The following is a 26980-nucleotide window of genomic DNA, read 5'->3' on the forward strand; positions in this document are numbered from 1 at the left end:
ATAAAGAAAAAAGGTAAAACAGAAGCATCTGATTTTACTTTACAATTTGCATAGTAAATATTTAAATGACAGAGGTGATACATTTATTACTGAAAATCCCTTTTTTAAAAATCACCAAGAAAAAAAATTAAAAAAATAAAATAAAAATCACCAAAAACTGAATTCTGTATCTATTAAAAAAGAAAACAAAAACCAAAAAACAGTAACACTGAAATTTTCAAGAAGGAATAAAACTTCTCCCTTTGATTGGTATGCAATGGCTCAGACCACACTTCTGGTTTTAAAAAATGAACAGGAAATCATTTGAAGTGGGCAAGCAGAGACAGGTGAGCAACAGGACAGGTATGGCTGGAGGTTCTTAAGAGACTTCTACCTTTTGTACCAGGATTCATTTCAACCTCAGATGTTACACAGAAGCCAGGCTGAGGGTTCAAATCCACCTCTGCTCTGTATGAACATTCAGCCTAAGTTCAAAGAGAGACACTTCTGTTCTTAGAAAGAAGCCATTCTAGCACAACTTCCTCCTAATGCAGGTTTCCTTAAAATATCAGGCTGGAAGGCAAGGACTGGCCAAGAATTTTCCAGAGCCTTACTAACACTCATCCCTTCCCCTTTTTCACTGTGGTCCCACCATGTGACAATATGAAACATGCCTGCTAAAACCCAGCAGCAGCTGTGACATTCAGCAGCCCCTACCAAAATCATATAAGGCACTAATCTAAAGCCTGTATTACACAGAGAAACGGCTCAGGGATGCCAGAGAGTCATCTGATCATTTCTTTCTCCCTGACTTAATTAATTGGCACAAGACACAGAAAACAAAAACAAAATAAAATTCTAACCCAAATCCGGTCAGAATTGAGAATCCTTGGTTAGTAAATATGAAATAGATGGAAGCTCAGACATTCTTAGGTATTTTTCTCTCTCTAAAAGGCACCTGGTTCTGGAACTATGAGAGTTCCTCAGGTAAGTTCAAAATAAATGTAATACAGCGTCCAAAAGACCTAGCTGTGTGACAACTTAAGACACTGCCTTTTGAAATTCAGATAAAAGCTATTCATAAGCAATTAACTTGTAACACTGTGAAGATACCTGCGGTGCAAATGAATAACTGAATGATATTCCCCCGTGTGATCCAAAACCGTCAGTGAGGGAGAGCCAATTGTTTAATGAGAGAGAGAAAGGAAAACAAAATGCAATAAATAGGGATGAACCTCAGGCCCTTCGCACAGAAATTTCGTTCACAGTCCTCTAACAGAGAGGTAGCAATACTGCAGTCACAGCAAGTGCCGGAGACAGGAACACACTGGTTGGATTCCAAAGTGTGAAGCTATGAAGATCCACTCAAAGATGCCTCATCCACACTGTGCTTATAAAACCAGCATGTCATAAGAAGCCAATCTCTATGTACCTTCTTACTTTAAATTATATCCTTAAGAAAAACAGAGCATTTTATTGAACAGAAAAGAAACACTAATATATGCAAGATTCTGTTAGGTGTGTGTGAGGAGTGGGACAGAAATTCCTACATCATTGCAGATGGCCAGACTTCCATCCTCTTCTGTCTCAGACTGGATCTCTGCACGGCGCGGGTTCAGCTGTTTACATCCCGTATCAGATGAGGCCACACAGAGGAGAGTAGATCAAATCAAGCCAACCATCTGGTCAATCTGCCGCATATAGATGCTCTTTAAGGGCAGGGAGTATCTCCTCTCGTCAGGAACACGATTGCACTAGAAAGAAAAAAGAAAGAGGAAAAATGTAAACTTTAAATTAAAAATCCAGGTATTAATTGCTCAGGGAATAAAGTAGGATTTCTCAACCTGGGCCCTGGTGACATCTGGGGCCATCCTGTGTGCTGCAGTATGGTTAGCAGCATCTCTGGTCTCTCCCGCTAGATGCCCCCTCACCCTTACTCCCCTAATCGTGACAACCAAGATCGTCTCCAGACATTGCTCAATGCTCTTTGAGGAGCAAACCATCCCTAGTGGACAGCCCATCACAAAATTTAAAAAATTTAATATCTGCAATTCAGAGGTGAAGAAGTAGAGACCTAGGGAGGCTAAAAAACATCTGTCCCTTGGGTCCTTAACTTAATCCATCCAGAATTTTAGAAAATACTCTAGCTATATGAAGATACAACTGGCCTTCAAACAACACAGGGATTGGGGCACTGCCCCCCAGTGTGGTCAAAAACCCACAGAAAACTTCTGACTCCCTAAAAACTACTGATGGCCTACTGTTGACTAGAAGCCTTCCTGATAACATCAACAGCTGATTAACATGTATTTTGTATGCTGTATGTAGTCTATTCTTACAATAAAGTAACTTAGAGAAAAAAAAATGTTATTAAGAAAATCCTAAGGAAGAAAAAATACATTTCCAGGATGGTACTATATTTTGTCAAGAAACACTGATGTGCAGTTCAGATCTGCAATGGTCAAGGGTCAACTGTCCTGTGGTTTTTCTGAGTTTATGGCTCTTTTCATCCACAGCTAAAATCCTAAATGCCTGACAGAGTTTTTTTTGTTTTGTTTTTCTTAAAGTAAAAGCCCTTTCCCCCCTGCAAAGGAGATGCAAGTTTGAGAACCAAACACATTTATCTGTAGTTTCCACATACATTCATTACACACTTGCCCCCAAAGAAACACATTCCCACCCCTCTGAACTACCTCTGTGCCCTGTTCCTCAGCCTTGTAAGATCAAGGCCAACAAACAGGTCCTTCAGTTGGCCCCAAACTCTCCCCAGCTGTGCATTTGTAGGTGCCATTCCTGCTGCCTGAACAGCACTTCCTGGGAAGCTCCTCCTCATCCTTCAAGGATATTCAGAAAAGCAACCTCCGCCAAGAAACCCTCTGTATTTTCCCTTGCAGATTAACTCCTCCCTCCCGTGTGCTGCAAAAGCACTTCACACAGTGCCTTACCAACAAACACCCAAGGAGGAGTGGGTCTCCCCACTAGGCCATGAGCCTAACGGAACCCCTGGGACAGGCCGACATAGCAAGAGCCAGGCACAGGATCAGGTCTAAGATGAGTGTCTCCTTCCTGGCCACCCGCTGGTTCCAACAAGAGCCAGGATCCTCTCTGTGCCTCCCTTTCTCCACATGTGAAATGAGGAGCCCAGAGGCACCTACCCTCATGGGGCTGCTGTGAGAGGTTAACGTGCACGACCGGTTGGATGCCGGGGCCTGGGCTTTGGTAGGTATTATACACAAATGTTAACTGTTACTATTCCTCTCCCCCAGCTCTCCTCCTTCCATTTCCTTCCTACTTAAGCTGTGTTCACCTGGTCTACACTGCAGGGCCTTATGGCGATTTGGGGGAGTTTGCTCTGCTCTGGTCCATCAATAATAGCTCATGGCCCTTCAATGGGATGCTGAAGGCCAAGTACAGAAGCACAGCCTGGGAGGGCGGGGTGTCCACTAACCAGGGCAGTTTAGAAGAAGATGGAGAAATCTTGACAGCATAGCTTTTTCTGAGCAGAGAGGTGGCATAACACGGTTTGACTTTCAACTGATGCAGGGTCTCCTTCCCCATCCTCACTTTCAAACCATCCTATTTGACTCTGATCAATACAACTATCTCGGACTCCTACCACAAACTCCAGGACTTGTTTCCAAATCTTTCCTGTGTTCATCAGGACGATCGAAGCATGCTCAGTGAAACCCTGCTTTAAATGAAACCGAGTTTCTTCTGCACTTCAAAAAGCATTTCATTAAAAGTCACAATGACTGATGAATGCTTTTTTCCCCCTCTCCTGCTGGTGGGTGATTTGGCTGGGCCTCCTCCATTTGTCCTTCCAGCTCTGCTCTCCGCCCTTCCCATCCTGCTCTGGCCCCCAAGGCCAATTTGACAGATTAAACCAAAAGGTCCCTGTGGCCTCTGCCTTCTGGTGAGCATTGCCAATGAGAAGCTCCAGTAGATGAGAAGGGAAGATGGTCAAGGGCTTACTCTGCTGGCTCTTTCCCACAAGGTCACTGAAGCCAGCTAAGAACAAGACTTCGCTGGGAGACCCCCTTGCTCTGCACACCTCTCCCCATCCAGGTTCCCATGACCATGAGCCCCTGGAGCCCCTGCAGCCCCTACAGCTAGGAGAGAAGTGGTGCTGCCCCCAGGGGTCTCCACATCCTGACGAGATCCACGTCAATGGCCTTTTGGGAAACTCCCCTCCAATTGACCCAGTCTGAGTAGGCCACCAATTTTTCTCTCAGGGACTTTGGATGACAAGTCTGTATTATTTTCTCCTCCTCCACATGCAAGCCAAGCCTCCCCTGGAGAAAGCAACTTACATTGGAGCTGGAGTTGATGACTTTTATCTCGGGTGATTTTGGCCCGTGCACAGACTTCCCCTCTGGGTCCTGCCCTCCCTCTTCAGAAAAGAATTCCTTCCAAGGAGATTCCCGAAGATGTTTGTCCACAGATACAATGTGTCCCTCGGTTGTAAACATGTATTTGGTTCCAGATTTGTGGACTGGATTCTCCTCATCAAATAGCTGGTAAGAAAGGAAAGAAAAAAAAAAAAAGAAAAGAAAAAAAAAAGATACAACTGATAATTGTAGCACATTTGTAACAAATTCAGACGAGTATGTCCCAGACCACTCAGGGAGTAGAATTTACTGGGTCCTCAGGCTTTTCAGGGACAAATGGGTAAAAAGGTGATTCCCAACTGTGGCTGCAAAGCAGAATCACCAGTTTTGTTTAAACTCAAATGCCTGAATTTCCCCCATCCCATCCCACCCTGCTCAAACCTAAAGATTCAGAAATCCCAGGACTGAGACCCAAACTTGCTCTCTGGATGACCCCCACCCATATGCTCCCCTGAGAGTTCTGGCACTAGAATTCTAGAACTACCTCCAACTCACACACACACGTAGGCCCTGAACTGGAAAATGCTGGAAGGGAAGAAGCATACACTTTATCTTTCACCACATCCCAGGGCCTGGTAGAGCAAGACACCTGTGCCACCATCCCATTGATTCCCGTCAGAACACAGGCCAGGCTGTGAGGACAGAGGCACACAGGGCAGTGCCTTCCTTCAACAGTAGGCGTGTGACAGGAGCATCCAGAAAGAACACCTAACTGAATACAGGTCAGTGGGTGGAGAAGGCAGGTGTCAGGTAAGTGTTAAATGAGCAAACATTTAGAACGGAAATGTCAGTGATGGAAGAAACCTTACAGTCCCCTGAAGCATTTGGCAGATGAGGAAAAAAGAGGCTCAGCACAACTTGTCCATTTCCACGCTCACAGGAGAAGAATAGGGTAGGCCTAGGTTTTTTCACCCCAGAGCCTATGTTCTTCCTTCTAGAACAGCCTAAGGAGTCTCCATCATTTGCTCTAGAACTTGCCCTGTGAACACTCCAGGCATTGAGGGCTGCAGAACGGGGACGCACGCAGGGCTTCTATCAGCCTGCAGTGGCCCACCTGGCCCTGACGCAGGCACTGATGGAGAAACCTAGGCCCCCACAGGGATGGGACGGCAGGGTGGCCATCTTCCCGTGGGCACACCTCCTGCGCAGTGTCCCCTGAAAAGCCACACCAGATTAGACTGGTAATTCCAAACCGTGGCTTTGTACCAAACCACAAGCCATTGTCAAAATTACAGATTCTTGAGCCTACTCCTGAAGATTCTGATTCAACAGGGCTGTAACTTTAACAAGGGCCTAGGGTGTTTCTGATCCAGCTGGCTCCTGGGCCTGGGAACCAGAGACCTCAATAACACGGCCTGTCACTACAGCTCATTTACCTTAGAATCTCAGCCTCCACACTGTTTCTGACCCTCTGTGCCTTGAGGAAGTATCCTTAAGTACAGCAGTAGAGAAGGTAGTAGAGTAGCCACATGCACATGCCACTCATAACATGTGTGCATGCTGCAGAGTAGGAAAGAGGCAAGAGCACTGCAGAAGTCAGCACTGGGAGTGAAGCCTTAGCTCTGCCATGCAATCACCCCAAAAACCCAGGCAAGTCACCTGACCTCTCCGTGCAGATAGCAGCTCCCATTAGGGAAAAAAAATGAATGCTGACAAATGACCTTAAAGGTTTCCTTCAGGTCCTGTGACTCTGTCTCTTTCTATACACGAGAAATGTGGGCCTGGACAGAGAGCCAACCAGGCTGGGGTCTTAGCCACACTCACACACATCAAAAGACTTAAAAGCTGTAGATACTGCCGCTTTCTCAAAGAAGCCTTCCCTGATTGCCACCACTCAGGTGGGCAGGTCCTCTATTAACCGTGACCATGGCTTATCGGTTGGTCGTGATCAATCGAAAGTTCATTTGTTTGTTTACTTGACGACACTTCCCCCATGAGGTTAGAAACCATAGCGGATGACAGCAATATGCTTTTGTTTTGATAGTACTGTGTCCCTGGGCCAGCACATGTCCAGCACGGAGAAGTGCCCAGCGAATATATGCTAGATGGAAGATCAAATAATGCATGCTCCAAGCAGTAATAAACATTTTTGGGGTTAACCTTCTAACACACTTACCAGATACAAGTATTTACAGGTCTCACTGAGAAAGAAGCTCTCCATCCGGTCCTCTTTGGATTTGTCTATGACATGATGCAATGTAGCATACCCACACCTGCAAAACAATTGCCCTATTAGTCCTACCTCTGCTCCTTCCTGCTTGCTTATTAATTTAAGAAGCAGAAATAGACTATTAACAGAAAAATCAACCAAATTATCAAATACCATATGAAAAACAAATTAGGTTAGATTTAAGAGCTATCCTTCTACAGCCTAGACTATTTGCAAATTCATTAAAAAGTGGTTTGGCTGCAAAATCATCAGGTTAGTTGTGGAGGGAAAGAAGGTGGAGGTGGTGGAGGGTATCTGCCAAGAGTTAACATGACACCAAGAAAAGGACTGGCAACAAATTTAGAACTGATTGAAATTTTTTGTCCCAGTATCTGTAGAACTGACTTAATGGGTAGTCTAAAATACTATTTTGTAATAAAATAATTAAGATATGCTGCTAAGTTGAAAAAAAGCAGGTCCCAAAATTGAAATACAGTTCTTTTTTAATATATACATACATACACACATTATACATACAAATATATGAAAATGATTGTAAGTATATAAACTTAAATGCTGATTGTGGTTATCTGAACATGGAGATTATGGTGATAATAGTCTACACCTCCATATTTTCTGTAATCTCTAAATTTTTAGTACATGTATTATTTGTAAAACTAGGGAAAATAAGTTACTTAAAAAGAATATACATAGTCTACTAGAATCTTACAGAAAAAAAAAAAGTGAAAAAAAATTAAAAGTAATTCCCACATAATGGACCTGTCCTGCTATGCAAAAAATAAGCAAATTCCCTAAAGAATAAACATTAATGACCTGTTCTATAAATTAAAGTGCAAAACAGAATACTTCCCCAGAACAACTGAAAAGAAATCAAAAGTGGCCAACAGAAAAAGGAAGGAACTTAGGAAACTAACTTGACTTTTGTGTACTTTTCCAGACTCTGCAGAATATCCATTCCTACATGGAGGTAGAAGGGATTCTTGGTTGCCTAGAGAGAACATGAGAGAGTGTGATCCAGCAAGGGCCTGGAAAACATGCCATCAATAAACATTACGGTGACTGCAGGAATCTCCCGAGGAGGTGAGTCACTGGCCAAAGGCAGGCACAGCGCCCAGCTCTCTTGATCTTGAAGGGTCATAAATGTTCAAGAACTAAGATGTTCTGTTGGTTCACGTCAAAGTCCATCTACAGTGTGTTTAACCTTAACCAGGTCAGAGGCAGTCCGCCCCGGGATAGAACAATACCCCGCTCTGGCTCTCCAGCTCCCCACCATAATCAGAAATGAAATAACGCCTCACTGAGAGTACCATATGTGAGAACAAATCTATTCTTTCTTGCCTCAGAACTCCCTAGAAACATAAGATGCAAGCCTAAGGACACAGGACTCAGCCCCCATTCCATGTGTAGCCTTTAGAGGAAAAGCTGAGAAGAACAAGACTCTCAAACAGGAGGCCCCCACACTTTCCTCTCAAATTGCCTGATGAACTCAGTCCCTAGGGTCGCTTACTCTGCTCCATGCTCTTATATGGTTTCATTAGGAAACCAATTTTCTGAGAAAATGAGACCTGTCCACCACATCCAGTTCAAAAGCTGGGAATCGTCTTTATTTCATGCCTAGTGCCAACCTGCAGCAGCATATGCAAACTACTCTGTCTAAGGGCAGCAGTCTGTGTGGGAGGAGAGCACAGGGAGTGGCCTCCGAGGGTGGAGCCAGAAAGCTGCAGGTTTCTCTGCCTTCTAAGAAAATAGTCAAAGGGAGAAGAAGCTGAAAATAGGAAAGAAGAAGTGACAGAAATGAAGAGGTATAAACCCAAAGGCAACAGACCTAAGCTTAAGAGAACTCCGGTAGCACCAGGCATGGCATCCTCAGAGCACATGGAACCTGACTGTACACCCAGCTCAGAGAAGAAAGCCCGGAGGCTATCTTTGCCCTCTTCTGAGAGGTCATCTAAGACTCACACGGTCTCTCTTTACACGTGAGGACTTTGACCAGTTTCATAGGATTTTTCCCTTTTTCCTCTAGAAGCAAATGGCACGATTCAGTGTTCATTTTATCTTTGCTAAATCCAAACCCCAGTACTAATCCTACTACCAAAACTCATAAAAATAAGTATCTTCTTGTCTAGGCTTGCTCCCTGCAGGCATCTGTCACAGGTCCCCTGAGGTGCACTGAAGACAGGCTTTGTAGAAAGCTGCTGTGTTTGTGAATGGATGCACACTCCCAGTGTGTATAGACGGACGGCAGGCCCAGAAGTATAAATATCTGCCTTAGGCTGCGGGGGAGACTTCACAGTTAAAGTGACAATCTCTCTGGCATTAAATTTCATGGAAAAATGAACACTATATGTTTTTTTAAGCGTTAAACAAAAATAGGCATTCGGATGAATCCCAGATGATTTCCTTTACCCAGAAAAAGAATTCCTTTCGTCTGAATAATTATTACACAGACCAGTGTTCCACAGCACATGAATACAGAACTATATCCCAAAAAAGAGTTCTTTGGCCAAACAGATCTAGAAAACATTGAGTACTAAGTCCTCTTTCATGTGTCAGGGTGGGAGAGAAAAGCCCCATGGTACAGGCACAATGGGCTTTGGAGAAGATTAGATCCAACAATTTGGTGTGAGACTTGCAGACACCTTCTCTGTCCCAGGGAACCATGAATCACACTAAACACCGACAAGCCTATGGTTAGGTGGCAACCGTGTCACTAGGAAACAACACACCTCTACACCACTCAGCCAATGTTTGCTAAAAACCAGCTGCTAACATTTAAATACAAACTACTGATCAACAAACTCTAGTACCTGGTAGAGGAGATATGTAGACTCCACTAGCTCTGGTCTCAGCGGGTAGAAGAGCACATCGGGGGCCTGGAGCTGCCAGTTATACCTCTCAGGGAGGGCCCCGTAGCGTTTCCAGATGGCGTAGTAAAAGGCATGGAGGCAGATGGCATCTTCCACATCTCCTATCAGAACCTACGGAGAAGACACAGGTCACCAGGCTAAGAATCTTTTTTCAGAGCGGCAAGACATAGTGGCAAGGCCCTGGGCTGTCCCTCTGCCCCCCGGTTCTCATCTGACCTGACTGGAGACAAAACATGGTTGGAGACAAAATCAACCCAAAAGGAGCAACCCAGGAAAAAGGATGCCCTCCCTAACTGACTCACAATTCCAAATTGATGCAAACTGCATGGGACAAGAGGTTTACCATTCTTATGAGCAAAGAACAAACAAAATTAAGAGACAGATGATTCAAAAATCACACTTTCCAGCCATGGTTTTACACTTACTTAGTATGGCTCTGTTCAATATTCTGGGGCTGATCCCACAAACAGAATAATCAGGACATATATTGTGCTACTAACCTCCCAAATCCGGAGGAGCCAGAGAATGCTCTGGTCTCAGAGAAAGAAAAGAGGAAAAAAACACAAACGCTTTCCAATGACAGCTTTTTCTTGGTAAACATGATCACAAGATACCTGCAGCCCGGGGAAGAAGGCCTGCAGAGAGTCGATCCAAGTGTTCATCAGCTGCCCACTGAACATGTTCACATTGACATACAGCGGGGGGTCTCCTTCTCCTTCATTACAGGCTTCCCGACTAAGGACCCAAGCAGAGCGGTCAAAGGTGAAAAGAAAGATCACTGACAGAGCTCCAGCCCAGCTCCTCCCACAGCTCCTCGCGGTTAAACTTCAGTGGAATCAACATTAATGCTTTCTCCTAACTCACTCTTTAAACCTTTGGAGATAAACTGCCTCTACCTGTTGATACCAGACTCTAGCATAAGGTAACATCTACCATAGAATAAAAGTTCTTAATTTAGCCGTTGTAACTCATCAGGGATTTCACCATATTTTTTGCAGAAAACACTTGGACGTTCAGGCTTACGAATACTGCCACATAATATGGTATCTAGCATGGGTCTTTGCTGGATTTGACTGGAGTGGAAAAGCCTCTGGTTACTTCTCCACACAAGAGTCTCTTCTCTGATAAAGTCCTATACCAGGGGCCCAAAGGAACGAATGCATAAGCAAGATGCTCAGGGATCATCACTCAATTTAGTTTGGGACTTTAAAAAGCAAAAATGACTAAACCCTGGCCAGATGGCCTCTTACTAAAACACAGCCCTCACATAAGGGGTTCCTACAACAGCTAACATAGAAATGAGTCTAAGAAAACCCTAAGATGCAGAAACTCAGTAGCTATTACTTGCAAGGGACATTTAATAATAAAAGCATATGAAGAAAGGCCCAAGGAAGTAAGGTGACATCGGGGTAGAAGCCGCTGTAGCTTTGAATGGCACTCCTCTCCTGCCCCCCTGATTGTACATGAGTAGTAGCAAATAATGCTGTTTTAATCAACAGAGGGGGGACATGTGGTAACTGTCCTTCCTCTCATTAGGTATAAAGACCAATCCAAACAAGTCTTTGAAAGTAAAAAAAAAACAAAACAACTCAGTAATTGTCCTGTATTACAGCTCCATCTGCAATTAAAGCCCCAGTGAAACATAGGCACATGTCACTCCTTGGGACAGCCAGTCTCCACCATGGCCCCAAAGATCCCTGACTTCTGGCAGTCACAAAGGGTGTGACTTGTACGGCCCCCTTCCACACTGTGTCAGGGTTCGTCTGTGGGACCTATAGAGCCGGGCAGAAGTGCTGGTTTGTCATTTCAACAGTAGGTCATGACAGCACCCTTTGGTCTCTCTTTCTACCTCTCTCAGATCACCCACTCTGGGGGAAGCCTGCCACCATAACCTGCCTACAAAAAGGTCCACATGGCAAGGGATTGAAACCTGCCAACCAGCAGAGGCATGAGCCTACAAGTGGGTCCTCTGGCCCTGACCAAGCCTTGACAGGGCCATAGCCCCTGCCGACAGCCTGGTAACAATCCTGTGAGACTCAGGGTACTCCGCGGCTCTTGGATTCCGGAACCTTCTCTTGAGTGAGATAATGTGTGTTGTTTTAATCCACCCAGTGCTGGGGTAATTTGTAATGCCACAGTGGAAGGCTAATATAGCTAATATAGCTCTTCACCCCCAAAGGTCCAATCAACAACTAGGAAATGGGAAGATGAACGCCGAGACCAAACAGTGCTGTGGAATCATGGTGAGAACGCCACAGGGGTTTGTTTTACAGGGCAAGAGAGGAGACGCACCCTCTTCTCAGGTAGTTCTGAATACTTCGGTATGCTGCATTAAACATTTCTAGGTCTTCCTTTTCTCCAAAGAGAATGTAAGATTTCAAGAGGTATTCATAGAAGGAGTCCAGGCCGGCGCCCAAGCCGCTCTGCTTGCCAACCCAGCGGCCTGTCTGAATGTTCACCACGTTGCCTGCAAAAACAAAGAGAGCCCGTCGGGCCCCAGTTACATGCCAGGGTGCCCTCCTACTCCAGCCCCCACTGCTCTTCCACATCCTTGTGCTTAGCAAAAAAGTGAAGGCAGAAAGAGAACGCTTAGCCCTCACGTTTGTATCAGTCTCATCAGGGGCACAGAGAGCCAGGAAATCTTTCTGAATATAAGGTGTTTAAATACTGGGATAAAACTGGGAAAAACACTTAAGACACAAGAAAAGTAAAGTTGTCATTTTGCCTTTCCAGATTAACAATGCATTTCAAACGCCAACTGAGTGTTCAAACCTTTGACTTGGTAATGCCATTCCTGGGAACTTATCCTTTGTGAAAAAAAAATGTTTTTAAGAAAAAGTATTGTGTTGTTCATCAAGAATTATGAATTGTATGATTTATATTATCTGTAAAATGGGAGGGGGGAGAAAAAACAGAAATAATCCAAGTGTCCAACACAGGAAGAGTTAATGGACCATATGTAGATTTTAAAAATGATAGCTATGAGAAAAGAAATAAACCAATAGCTCTGAAAACAAGGTAACGACACAGAAAACCTGAACTGCCAAATGTAAGACAGAATAAAAATGCTTATTTATATTATAGGTTGAAGGTATATAAACACTTGCACATGCCAGATTGACAGAGTGTATGGAAATTTAAAAGGTGACAATTTGTGGTGACACTGGCAAACCATTTGGTGGTAGGGTAGCAATTTGGGCAACTTTTTTATTTCCACTACTGTTATTAAACACAACAAATATGTCAATAAGTTTAATAACTTAAGGCATAATCAAAAATCACTCGTGGGGCCCCTAGCCAGCTCAATCAGTGGAGCATGGGACTCTTGATCTCAAGGTCACAAGTTTAAGCCCTACACTGGGCACAGACATTACTTAAAAAAAAAAAAAAAAAAAAAAAAAAAAAACACTTTCAAAAAGCAATGCTCTTGCAGTGACACTCTATGGCTCTAGGACAACCAATCAGGTTGTCCTAGAGCCATAGGTTTTTTCTTAGTGTAAGACAGTTTAAAATAACATCTTGAATAGCAAAAAACTAGTAATTAGTGAAGATAAATGAGGAGTACATAGGGATCCAGTATTTATTCTACTTTCTCCCTGCATGTATAGGTTTGAAATATTCCAAAATAGTTTAATATCTTGACTAGCATTCTCAAGAGGAAAAAAAAAAATCCCACCTAATATAGGTTAATCTGGCCTTTCAACCTACTACCACACGCCCAGGGGTTTTTTTTTTTTAAAGGGGAAAGCCACTCTACCAGTAACACTAAATTCCTAATTTAGAGCCTTATGTTAAAATAATATAACCTGCCTTAGAGGCAGTTCTTTTTATAGCACTTCTATTAACAATTATTTTCAAGTAGAATATGCCAGGGGATTCAAATCAGAGGGAACCCTCAAATGGCAAAAGCATTATTCTTTCCCATCAAATGTTACAGCCTCACTCTAAGCAGAAAGTCCCACAGAAACTAGACATGAAGACACTGAGGGCCATTCTTTCTGAGGTGTCAACTGTCCAGTTCAGCAGTACAGACAGAAAGAGTGGAGAGGACGTAGAGCCCTAGAGAAGAGGAAAGGAAAGGGGACCAAATGTACACAGTCCCAATGGCCTGAGAAGGTGCCATCATACCTAATAATCCCGTATCATTGCTCCGCAGGTTCCAAAGGGCTTTCACAGCACGTCTGGCCACCCACTCAAATGTAGAGTCCCCTAGGAGTCGGCTCAGAATCCCAAATTCCACCAGGAGGGAACCAGCTCCTGCTGTGCACGTCTCATTATTGCTGTCAGGAGGAACACCTGTCTTTAGATTCACCTGGGGACAGGAAGAGACAAAGGATTTGTGGCAAGGCGTGATGAACCCTCAGGGCTAGAAGGCCAGGTCATAGCCACTAGATTCAACAAATGAATCAAACTTACTAGAGTGGACTCAGCTCACTGCCTCCCATGTCACACCTGAGATAGATAAGGGAGTTAATGCTTAAAAGACACAAACAATGGGACACCTGGGTGGCTCAGCAGTTGAGTCTCTGCCTTTGGCTCAGGGCATGATCCTGGAGTACCGGGATCGAGTCCCACATCAGGCTCTGCAGGGAGCCTGCTTCTCCCTCTGCCAGTGTTTCTGCCTCTCTCTCTGTCTCTCTCATGAGTAAATAAATAAAATCTTTAAAAAAAAATAAAATAAAAGACACAAACAAGACAATAAGGACACCAGAACCTTGTTTGAATAAGAGCAAGTGTCAGGGGAATGGTTACAATGCTATTCGCTAATCCACCTCTTTCTAGCACCAGGCTTTGGCATTCAAAAAAAAGGCCAGCTGTGGAATCCCTTATAAATTTTAAGTGAGCTACTAGGAACTCACCCCCGCTCAGCGAACATAAACAAATCATGGACTAGTAGACAAGGGAGATACAGGAAGAATGTGACAGCCTCTTTCATCACTGAGGCTCTGTGGGCTGGCAATTCTCTGCTGGTTACCTAAAAGCCTGACTCAATTCCCAAAGGAGTTCTGAGCTCAGCAAATTGCATGCCACAAAGATATAATCTCATTCCAGATCTTGCATTTAAGTCAGCAGCTAACTGGCTGGGCTGTGCAGGCTTTTACTTGAAAGATCCACGTGAGGCATTCCCAAGAACATTCACCAGGACCCTAAAGTACACACATGAGGGTCTTTGGGGAAATGTACTCGAGCCAGAAATAAAGACAAATTCCCCATGCTATTCTATAGCAGGAGATATAAATCTCACATGCAGCAGAACTTCAGAATACTGAGCACAGGAACAAAAGATTCTTAAAGGGAAGAATCAAAATATGTCACTGTATGCCTGACATGCAGTAGGTGCTTGGTAAATGCTAAAGGAATTAAAAAATATATCATATTTAGGGCCAAATTCTCTCAAGGACACAGCTTTCCTCTTTCACATTACCTCCCCTTTTCCCCCAAATAAATTAATCAAAAAAGAGTTTTAATTCAGGAAGATGCAGAAATGTCAAACTGGTCTACCTACCCGAGGATAGGGGATCCCTGTCTTGGTGTTTTCAAAGGCAGGGAGGAGGCGCACAGCCAGATCGTGAGCCATGTGCAACAATTCGTTATCATAATCCTTAATTGTCATGTCACCAAAGGGCTGCTTGGAGTCAGTTATTATTCTGTGGGCAGAAAGGAGGCTTCCTAGGACCCTAAAAGACAGTAAAAGACAGGATGACAAGAATACAAAAATAATAAAAGCATGTTGTTTGTCAGGGCATACAAACCAGTTTAGAGTGACAGCTTCAAATCCCCTGAACTCAGAGCTGCCCAGAATCAGAGGAACTGAACTGAATGGCTCCTTGAAGGTCTTTCCAGCCCTGATAACAAGTGACCGATTCTAGTTAACCACATTACTGGAAAGGAGAAAGAGAACCATTCACCTGAGGGCGCCAAGAATAATCTCACTTAAAGTAATAACTAATGGCTGGCAGTCTCCAACATCTCATCAGAAGGGAGGGTCCTAGCCATTCTCAAAATAAACATTACCTTTCCGTATTCATAAATGACTCTTGATTTCTCTCACTCGGGGAAAACACTTAACCATACCGGAAACAGGAAAGGTCAAGAGAATAAATAAAGGTCAAGAGAACAAATACTAACTGGCTTTTCTAGTTTGGGCTCCCAAGCAGCTGAGAAATTCTCCACCTTCTGGTGAGGAGGCAAGGTGAGGAAGAGGAAGAGATGGAGAAGGTGAGGAGAGGTAGCAGAAGGCCACCGGCTCAGATCTATGTCTTCATGGGCCAGGAATCATGGGACACTTCAATGATCTCAAATGGACTGTGACGTGTGTTGGTACAAATGTTGTCATAACTTTAATTTTAAATAAATGACATCTAGAATGGTATGCAGGAATACAGTTTTCTAAATGAAATGATAAAAGAGTCACAATACAACAACCTAAAGAGGCAAGAGGCAAGGTATGGAACATGTGCCCAATACCTTGGTGGTAGGAGTGGAGGGGAGGAGGGAGGCAGGGTGGGGGCAGTGGGGTGGGGAGAGAAGAGAGAGTGGCTCCAGAGGGGAAATACACCCAAATGATAAGAAGGGGTTCTCTGTGGGTGGTAGGTAAGATGGGAAACTTTCATTTCCTTCAGAAATACGTAGGGGTTTTCCTAGGACGCAGTGAAGGAGACCAGACACAAAGTGACAGAGAAAATCTGCCTTAAAAGGGCACCTATCTCCCACCTTTATTAATGCATGAGTCTTTCTTTTTTGGCCCAAAATGAATTACTTTGAAATGACAATTGTTCCACTGTTGATAAAGCCCACAAGGCAGAGGAAAAATGGACACAGCGTCCATAAGGTCCCCACAGACGCTACCTGGGACAGCCTCCCAGGAATTCTGCTGCTTACACACACAAAAAAAGCCTTCAATATACTTCATGTACTATTTTACCTTATTGTGGCCTCAAAGACTTGGACGGTGGAATCTTTGTCAAATGAAACTGTGTTGATCACTAACTTGACTGCTTTCTGGAACTCAGATGAATTTCCCATTATCTTTAAAAAGAGGAACACAAACCATTACAACAGCCTGAAAGGACACTGAGGGACCACTTCATCTAAATGTCTGTATGCGGTCTTGCCATCCATGGGAGGACCGGAAACACAAAAGGTAGAAAGGCATGGTTACCTCTTAGAATATATTTCGGGACAGATGGCAAGCCCATTTCCTGCAATTCAAGAATCCTGTCTCCAAATGGTCAAACTGTGAAATAATTCCTCCTGAATCATTAGTACCCCTCACCTTCCCACTTGACTCTCCCTCAAACTTCGGTCTGATATGATTTAACATGCAAGGCACCAGAGTTCCTAAAACTCTTGAAATGAGTAAAAATAAATCCAAAAGCCAAAGCAACAAAAATACAGCTTTCCCTATGCTCCTCAAATAAATCGACAGCTTGGGTGCTGGGCTTCCAGGACACCAAAACATCTGTAAAAGTGACTTGTTGCTGGTTATCCAGATGTCTAACACTTTGAGAAATAGTAGCATGATCTTTTGGAATACAGCATTCAAACAAACAAAACATACAAATAATCAGCTCCATGTCCTTTTTAAACAGTAATCTAAAATTATGATTCCTATTTTGGGTACATGACTATGATCTCATACTAAGCTGCTCTCTCCTATCTGAAGTGCAAATTTGGTATAAAATTTTATGGATTAACTGAACCAAAATGCTTTCATTCTGTTCAAAAATCTAGGACAATCCTGGGACTTTAAGGACATCATAAGGACACACACACAAAGGAAAAACAAATAATTTCATCCAGACACTATTTATTTCAAGTATGCCTTATCTCTTAGTATTTATTGGTCTAATACATCTTTTTTTTCCCCTCTTCATTGTTATTTTGCCATAAATATGCAGGGCAAGTACAGACGTTTCTTTCCTGACTTATAGTTCTTTCTTTTTAAAAGATTATGCAATAATGCTACAAGTTGCAGCCAGTGGTCAGGGGACTGCTATCTTCTGAATGATTCCACAGCACATCTGTTAAAGCCTGTTTAAAATGTTAGCAAGAGAACAAGAAAACCTCAACTGAAGTAACACCTGAAAAATAAGCCTGAAGTGCTAGCACACTGAAGACCGGATATTCTACAATGAAAACCACAGAAGTAGCTTTGTTTCCTTACAGATGCTTACCAGCAACAGTATCTGTTAGCAGCTGCAGAGGCTGATATGATCTCAGATCAAGTGGAGGATGATGCTGAAGGAAGCCAGTAACTTTCAATTACATATTCTAATTTACCATTTTAGTTACACAGCTAGAGAACACAGTAAGCAGGCTGCGAAATCATTCACTCAGGCTTAAGAAAACCTGGATTGGACAAAAGGGTTAAATCGCCTTCTTTACCGCAGGACCTCTCAGAGCCTTTAAAATGCTGGTGTATTCTGTCGCTAATAATGGGACAGGCATGCAGAATTTCTCAAGTTCATTTGGGAACGCAATTCTTCATTTAGGGAATATAACCTTGGAAATAGTGTTGGGAAATGCTGAATCTGTAGAAACTCATTTTTTTGAACACATATCTGCACTTCTACTATGTATCAGACACTTTTAGGTGGAGAATGCAGTGAACAATAGAGATTAGATCTCCATACTTAATGAGCACAGCAGAGGGATACAAAGACACAATGGAGGCCAAAAGAGAGAGAGCAGGGACAAGTGGTGCTCTTCCATAATGTATATGAGTTTGGGGAGACTCTTTTTTAAGCAATACCTGTAAGGCTGAGTCAGCCTCTGGTATCTTCAACAAGTTAGCTCTAATTAGGCTGCACAGACTTGTCTGGGCACATTGTGATCTCCGATGATACATGACTGAAGTGGAACAGCGAGAACCCCAGAAGAGAAATTGGCCCAGTAAAACATCGTGCCACCACAGGGGAATGAAAGCCTGAAGGCCCCACATACCCCGGGCCTAGGAAGTTGCAGAGCTATCGCCCGAGCTACTTCCAAGTCCTAGTCAGTTTTCTCCAGCAAACTCCTGGGCAGCTGTGATGCACATTTGGCTAGCATTACCCACCTGTAGCCCCTGACAGCTTTAAACTCTTCTCAGGAAGTTAAAACAGACAAGAGTACATTATTAAATGCAGGATTTGGGCTCGACTACGGGTAAGAATTCTCCAATGGTAAAGGCACTGGACAATGAAGGGGAGCAAAGAGGTTGTGCAATCACCTTTATCAAGGAGGTTTTAACACGCTACACTGAAATACGGTCCCTTGGAAGCAGAGTAGGAGAAGCAGACCAAGCACATGTGACGCACAGTGGGATGGTAAGGACCATGCCACGGTGCCATCCAGCTTGCAATGTGCTTCTTCAAATCTGCTCAAAGGTCTCCAGCTCCCCAGACTCCATGAGGGAAACCATGGGATGATGGAGGAAAAGGCAGCACCCAAGTTGGCAGCCCGAGCGTGGACAGAACACGGAGCGGCACGCAGAAGGGAGCATTTCTAGAGAAGGTCTTGTGTGGGGGCCCGGGAGCAGGGCCCAGTACATACTCTTGGGGAGCATATAGCTGGATGCTATTTCGGGGGCCCTAGTGACCCCTTTTACTTCTAAGATCTTAACTACGGTACTGAACTTGAATGCAATGCTCTACTGATTCCTTTATGGAATAAAACAGTGGGACACTGAGAGAGAAATTGGTTTTCCCAAAACAATCATACTGTCTTCTCCATTTTTTTAGGGGGATCACATTTCTTTTCCTTTAACCTTGAATGCTCTTCTCATTCTCAGCATTGGGGTCATTAAAATAAACAATGGCTATCAGAGCTATGAATACATTTTGAGTGTCAGGTTTCCCTGGAAGAAACTAAGGATAATCAACTCTAAAATACCTTAATTAATTAAAAAAATAATAATAAGGCTAAACACTTACTGCAAGAGTATCCAACGCATCAACAAGAGTCAATGAATAATTCCCTAGGACATCATTGATGTTCAGATTTGAACTGAAAAAGAAATAAAATTAAAATTAAAGAAAGGTACTTTATCTTAAAAGAAAAAAAGGATAGTAAAACTAAACACCCATCAGAAACTACAACTGCTGGCAACTCGTATTTATTCAGGGACAATTATAGGTGTGTCTTATAGGTCTTATGGCAGTGGTCTTTCTATAGTGTCTACAAGTGGACCCAAGTAACCCAACAACAGTGATGACACTATTGTGCAAAAGGACATGCAAAAGGAAGTCCGGAGATGGTGACCCAGAGTCGTGTGCCCTCTCTGGGGTAGTTTTATCACCACAAATCACCTCTCTCACCAGCTCCAAAGAGTTCTGATTTCAAAAATCATTAGAAATGAAAAAAGAAAGATCCTGTCATGTGACCTACCCATGACCCTTTAATACAGAAATCAGACACTCCAGCAGGTTCCATACAAAAAGAAGGAAATACCTCAGTTAGGTCTGATTACCACTCAGCTGTGCTTTGGTTGGGGGAATAAATTAACCTCTTGATCCCATTTTCTCATTCACATCTCAAAGAATCCCCATCACCTCTACCAACTCTCAAGAGCTGAGCCAAGGCAGGACTCCTCTGTGCTGGAGCTGCATCCACATTTCTGCCCATACCTCCTGTCCCCACAGTCAGCACTCGCTTTCCCTCCCTGAAGCAATCTGAAGACACCGACTTCAGGCCTGTGGTGAGGGTAAAGCTCCCCAGTCCCTCGCACAGCTCCTTATAACCCCAAAAATGATGGACAAGGACAACGATGAGGTCCGGGAAGGGCCAGGATGGAGCAACCGGGCAGCCTGACAAATCCCGGGGATGTCAGTTACTTCCCTGTCTCATTCCTACAAGCCCAGAAAGTAAATGGCGAAAGCCTGAAAAGATGGAAAGTAAGGAGAGAAAGAGGTCAGCTGTTTACTTTTATTAAAGACCAAAGTGGAAGGCCCTAGCTTTATCTCCGACAGCAGGTTCACTGACATTATGGCATCTTCCAGCATAGCCCCAGGCCACTGGAGCTTCTCCCTAAGTCCCTCTGATAGGGCCTGCTCTGGCCTCCCGTGTCCTTCAGAAAGTACCCCCTCCCTAGTGCCTCGGGTGGGTGAACGGCCTCACGTGAAGCAGCCCACGCCAGCTCAACACTTCACATCTGGGCTGACGTGAGCCTTCCTGTTGCTTGGCCGTATGCTGTGTCACCCCACTGGATCTGGGACAAAGAATTCAGAGCCAACTTTTAGGGACCTTTTTTTTTTTTTTTTCCCAAAAAAGCTCTACAGAAGGGGGCTATCGAGGAAGCCGGCCTATCTTGTCCCTCACAAGCCTTGAGGCCAGCACTCAGCAGGCATGGAAAAGTGCATCTGCTTCTTCTATTTGTAGATTCTTTCTAAATAAAGTTGTATAATTGCAAAAGGTCCTCTAAAGACGAGAGCTGTGAGTTAAAATAAGCATGTCAAGGGCAATGCCAGCCAGAAAGGATACAGGAAATGCGTGAAGTTGAAGGAGGTCAAAGTAGACACAGAGATGTCACGCTAAGTCTGCCAACTCAAGAACATTCTGTTGGGTTTAAATATTTAACTGCACTGCTCTGCAGCTCAGAGCAAAGTGGGTTCCAATGACCCACCTCATCAGAAAATGGCTCCCCCACCACTTCGCATCCAACCTGGAGGATGTGGAAAATACACAGAGCTGCCCTCTCCTGAGCTGTAACCTCGGCAGGGCCAAGGTCACCCTCTCCCACTGCAAAGGCCCCTGGAAGGTAGTACGCAAATTTTAATCGCTGCACTCCTTCACATGTTTTATTGTACTTCTCCCTTTAGGCTATAAGTAAAATGGACCCAGTTTTAAAACACCTCTCAATACAGTGCCCAAGCAGCCACTCATAATGAACAATTGTAAAAAATGTCACAGTAAAAAAACAATAATCTTCTACCAAGTAATTGCTATATACTCTTTCAAAATGTGCCAAAATAGAAAGGAGAAAAGAAAGAGGGGTGTGAAGGGAAATGTAGATTCCATAAAACCCTCTTGGCCTAACAGCAGCATATTACTGTGATTCCATTGACACAAGCCCACAATGTAGGTAAGACTGTGGCCTTGTTCCTTGTAGCTCCTCTTGATGGATGGCCAGCCTGACTTCGTATCTGCTAAGTGCCTCAAGCCAAGAACTTAATCTTCCAGTACAAGGCCAGGCTCACAAGTACACATCTTTCCACATCACCAGCTGGCTGAACCACAATGTCCCAGAATTAGACTTTCCACTTAACCTACCATGTGTGACCGTTCATGACATTTGCCCCAGTGTCAATCTGTTAGGTTCTTATTACCCCAAAACAGAGCTGGAAAAAGCTACAACCTTTGACAGAGATAATTTTTGATTATGTAACTAACAAAATCAAACATATGGTAAAAAAAAAAAATCTCCCACATACAATTAACCTGTACCAGCTGTTCAGAAATCTACCTGGTACTGGGTAGACACAGACGTAATATAAGAAACAATCTCTGTGTCAAGGGATTGATAATCTGGGGAGACAAGACAAAAGGAAAGGAATACACAACAGTACTCAATTCTCAAGCGATGTTGAAATGTGAACAGTAGCTCCAAGGAAAGGAACTGAAAGGAGAACCAAGTAGACCACGAAAAATCGTCTTCAAAAGTTCAATAGCATTGGAGAAAAAGACTTAGGTCTGACTCTGAAGAGGGACAGGATGTTAGAAAGAATGCACAGGAAGCCATGTTAAGCTAAGATGAATGGGTAGACTTGCTGACAAGTCATCAGTTGGGGTTGTTCACAGATTTGCTTTTTTACCTGAACAGCAATATGGCTAGGGAGGAAGCAAAGAAGGATCGTGCGCCCAAGTCTTGAACTATTGTTTTAATTTACAAGATTACAAAAAATATAATATCCAAATTCATTTGAGAAACTTTTGAGCTTGGATCCTCCTACCCAAACTAGGGATGTGAGAGTACTGACTTTGCATAGTAATCTGTAGCTGGACAGAAAAGTTTGCTATTTTGAAGCGTTCAGGTTTCATTTACGTCACATGAACTCCTCACCATACCTACAGTCAGACAAGACAGGCAAGACAAGCCTCAAATAAATGTGACTAAAAAAAGATACACAGCTCTAGCACCCATATTTTGTTTCTGTACTTTTTATATAATATTCTAATGATTAGGTCACTCTATATTTTAAATGCATCATTAGAATACACTTGACAATTGTCATTAAAATACATTTGATTTTTTTTTTTTTTAATCTAAAAAACTATAGGGCGCCTGGGTGGTCCAGTCAAGCGTCTGCCTTCAGCTTAGGATCTCAAGGTCCTGGGATCAAGTCCCATATCAGGCTCGGTGAGCCAGCTTCTCCCTCTCCCTCTGTGCTCTCTCACTCTCACTCTTGCTGTCTCTCAAGGAAATAAAATCTTTACCAAAAAAAAGATATCCAACAAATAAAAGAAAATCTGAGAAATTTTTATTTCCGGTTATTTGTTTTGGGGATATAAACATATCTTATTGTTTCAGAGCCAGCATGACCAAGGTCTAGTTGTAAACTTTCCTCGAAAATACTACTCTGAAAGGAGTTAAGTTAAAGAAAGGGGAGTAAAACAACAAAACAAAACGAACCTTTCCACTTCTTGGAAGCAGCCAGTGTGAGGGTCTAGTCAAGGCCACCCCAACCTGAGTTCTTTCACCTCCTCACAGACACCAAAGGTTTATCCACCAAACAGATTATTAACCTCGGGGCACAAGGCTTCACACGACCCTGCCATCTTTCAAACCCCATCTTTCCAACAGCGATTTCTCTCTCTCAAAGCAACCTGACCTCAGTTTACCCACACCGCCACTGTACAATCAACCAGACCACGACACTCATCAGCAGACTTCATCCTGCCACAAAGGTCTAAGCCACCCGGAACTACCAAAAGGGACAAGCAAGTTAGTCAACTGCCACGTCACCTGCAGCAGAGGGGCTCCAACTCTCCCAAGAGGTCCTAAGGTTCACGAAGAAAAGCATCCAAATGTCATCAACTCACTCTCCTGACCACCATATTCCCCATTGAAGGCACTATCACAAGTCCTCATTAAACTGTTTTCGTTAGATCCAGGCCATAAAAAGCAATCTGAGGTAAAAGTCTCAGAGAGAATAAGGACACGTACTCAAAGTATCCTCTCCCTCCCTGTAATGCCATCAGCATTAGTGAGAAAATACAAGTAAGATCCAAAATATGTACACACACTTTGTTTTCAACTATGTAAAAAATGTGTAGGCATATGGGCGGGAGCTGGCAGGAAAAATAAATTAAAAATAACTGTCTGGTGGGGATTTAGGCTTTTTTATTTTTTCAAATTTTCATCTTTCTTTTAAAAAAAAAGATTTTATTTATTCATGAGAGACAGAGAGAGAGAAGTAGAGACACAGGCAGAGGGAGAAGCAGGCTCCCTGCGGGGAGTCCAGTGAGGGACACGAATCCCAGGACCTTAGGACCATGACCTAAGCCGAAGGCAGATGGCTCAACCACTGAGCCACTCAGGGGCCCCCAAATTTTAATCTTTCTTTCCTCCAACAGTAACAACAAAAAATGAGATCAAAAGAAAATACATAGGCATAAAGTCTGGTACAGGTAAATACCAACAAATAACTCATTAATTTCCTAATATCTTAATAAATTTTTTTCTCAAAAAGAAAAAAAAACTGAGAAAATACACGCATAAAGCCTTGATATAGTGAAGCAAGAGAAAATAACTCATTTCCTACAGTTTTTTAAAAGGCCCAGTCCTGGGCAGCCCCAGTGGCGCAGCGGTTTAGCGCAGCCTGAAGCCTGGGGTGTGATCCTGGAGGCCTGGGATCGAGTCCCACATCGGGCTCCCTGCATGGAGCCTGCTTCTCCCTCTGTCTCTGCCTCTCTCTCTCTCTCTGTGTCTCTCATGAATAAATAAATAAAATTCTTTAGGAAAAACAAAACAAAACAAAAGGCCCAGTCCTTTGAAACTAGCTTGGACTGTGCCCCTTGCTTCACTAAAACTCAAGCTCCTCAATTTGCCATGTAAGATATGATTTTGTAGATTGCCAAGCCATTTTCTAAATTCTTCAAGCCCCTTTAGTAAATGTAAATGGGCTTCCTTTTCAGAATTTAAGGGCCGGACTCTTCCTTTTGCTAGGTGAAGGAAGATACATCCCCCCAAAGTCCAAAAGCACCCACAGGATGTGCGGCCGAGGCCCTGGGCAGCCCGCGCCCCCCGCGCCCCCCGCGCCCCCCCGCGCCGCCGCCGCCGCCGCCGCCCGGAGCAGGGAGTCCCCCATCCCGTCCAACAGGTCATTCCCTCCAGCGGGAAGGTCCGTAGCTGGGTGTGCTGTCCTCTTGGACTCTGATGTCAACAGCAGTGACCCTGGAAGCTTGGCCTCCACGGGCAAGGCTGGTGGAAGGGGAGGACGGGCTCAGCTTACTGGACAGTCCCGCCACCAGAGTGGAGGAATTTATGGGGCAGATCATGGTGACAGTCAACGCCGCGGCCCAGGAATCACGCCCTGAGGATCCGGACCCCAAATCGGGGCCAGGGCGCCTGTCCCTCCCTCCGTCTCGTGTAAGTATCCGCAGCCTGGGGGGCAGCGCCTATAAACGAAGGACAGGACACTGCAGCCCCGCGTTGCCTCCGTCAGTCACCGGCTGGCTTTGGAGAAGTCCTTTCCCGGGATCAACTCCCCAATTTCTAGGTATAAAAGCCAGGGATGGGCACGAGGGCTTGCTGTGAAGCTGCGTTTACAAGGGACTTCATTTTGATTGCGTGTGCGTGTGTTCCTCTGGGGAAGGGGGTGCAGGAGATGAGAGTCTAAAGCCCCCGAAGATGCCCCGTGGCACCGCTGCCGCCCCCGCCGCCCCCCCCCCCCCGGTCTGAGCCTCAGTTTCCCCGCTGGCCAGCTGTCCCGGAACGGGGAGACGCCGGGAGGAGGAGGCAGGAGGCCAGCCCCGCCCGCTCACGCACCGCCCCCCGAGCTCGGGTCCTGGGGGTCCTGGGGGTCCTGGGGGTCCTCGGGCCGCGGCTCGGGCGGGCGGGCGTGGCCCGGGAGCCGGAGGTCGGGAGGCTGCACCCACCCGGGGCGGCCGGGCCGTCGGGCCAGCGCCGGCTACTCACGGGTCCCCGCGGTCAGGCCCGCGGCCGCGGCAGTGGATGGGGTTGAGCTCGTCCTGGGGGAAGGCGTGCGCCATGTAGTTGTCGTAGCCGAAGACGAACATGCCCCGCGCCAGGTCGCGCATCTGGGCGCGCAGCTGCGGAGGGAAGGCGCCGCTGTAGCGCCGCTCGTACTCGTCCGGGCCGCGGCCGCGGCCGCCCAGCACGTAGCCCCAGTGCGCCGGGCCGCACACCGCCGGCCCCGGCCGCCCCCGCCGCCCCCGCCCCGCCGCCCCCGCCCCCGCCCCCGGGCCCGGAGCCTGCAGCCACGACGGCCCCGACGGGCCCCCGGGCGTCCCGGGCCGGCGGGCGGGCCCCAGGGCGGGCGGCGCGGGGCCGGCGGGGGCCCTCAGGCGCTGGAAGCCGAAGCTGAGCGGAAAGCGCTGGTAGAAGCCCATGCTGGGCCCCAGCCCGAAGACGAGCCACAGCACTCCGTGGAGGCCGAGCCGCAGGAGCACCAGCCCCAGGACGAGCGCTCGCCATTGCATGGTCGCGCGGGCGCCGCGGGCATTCTCTTAAAGCGCGGGGGGCCTGCCCCGCGGACCGCCGCACCCCGCGCCCCGCGCCCCGCACCCGCGCCGCAGCCCCGCTCGCTTCCCCTTTAAGGAACTCCCCCGTGACGCACCGGGAACCGGCCCATTGTCCCCCACCCCCGGCGGGTCGGGCCGGCCGGCCCGCCCGGCCCCGCGTCCGCCCGCCCAATCGCCCGGGATTGGCCCGGCCCGGGCCGGCCTCGTGGGGCGCGGCCGGGGACTCCCTCCTGCGCCATAGGCCGCCGGGACTTCCGCAGCGCCGCGAGGCTCCGCCCCGGCCCCGCCCCCCAGGCCAGGCCCCGCCCCCAGGCCCGGCCCGGCCCCGCCCCCTGGGCGGTCCGAGTCCGGACGGGCTGGCGTGGCGACCAGGGGCCGCTCCGGCTACTGGCGAGGAAACTTGCAGCCAATGGGAGCGCGGCACGGGAGCACCGGCCGACACCCGACCGCGACGCGGCCCCCTCGCCGCCGGGCCCTGGGGAGCGCGCGTCTCCCGCCTAGCCGGGGCCGGAGAGAGCGCCTCCAGCCCCGGGTTAGGGATGCTGCCAGCTAAAAGACGTAAGGGACGGGAGGGAGAGGGGCATTCCGTAGGCCAGGAGCTGCTTTTGCATTGCTAAGGGCACGGTTTTTAACCAGATCGCTGCTCACAGCGGGGATGGGATACTACCTTGTGGTTCCGGATGGCGCAAAAAGGTATCCTGAACCCTACTCTTTTTACCAGAACACCCTAATCTGTAAGCATCGCTCACTGTGCTTGTAAGACCCATATTCCCAGATCCTGTCCGAGACCTAGCCAATGGAGGTTCCTGGGAATTTGTGTGTAACAAGTGCTCTTGGGCGGTTCTTAGCATCCGGGGCAGTTTCAGGAAATTCTATTGCTTTTGTCTCAGAAA

At 45.9% G+C, this 26980-nt stretch overlaps 1 protein-coding gene across 1 annotated transcript; it reads right to left on the minus strand.

The window, feature by feature from the left end:
• Positions 1 to 1433: 1433 nt before the first annotated feature.
• On the minus strand, positions 1434 to 26146 carry EDEM1 (ER degradation enhancing alpha-mannosidase like protein 1). The gene is made up of 12 exons (XM_077857989.1): positions 25522 to 26146; positions 19319 to 19391; positions 16330 to 16433; positions 14911 to 15082; positions 13533 to 13716; positions 11697 to 11871; positions 10019 to 10139; positions 9345 to 9515; positions 7452 to 7525; positions 6484 to 6580; positions 4290 to 4493; positions 1434 to 1733 (listed from the first exon to the last, which is right to left on the minus strand). The coding sequence occupies exons 1-12, from the start codon at positions 26043 to 26045 to the stop codon at positions 1644 to 1646; spliced, it is 1989 nt and encodes a 662-aa protein (XP_077714115.1). The 5' UTR covers positions 26046 to 26146; the 3' UTR covers positions 1434 to 1643.
• Between the last annotated feature and the right edge of the window lie 834 nt (positions 26147 to 26980).

Source organism: Canis aureus, chromosome 19, assembly GCF_053574225.1.
Source record: "Canis aureus isolate CA01 chromosome 19, VMU_Caureus_v.1.0, whole genome shotgun sequence".
NCBI classification, from domain to species: domain Eukaryota; kingdom Metazoa; phylum Chordata; class Mammalia; order Carnivora; family Canidae; genus Canis; species Canis aureus.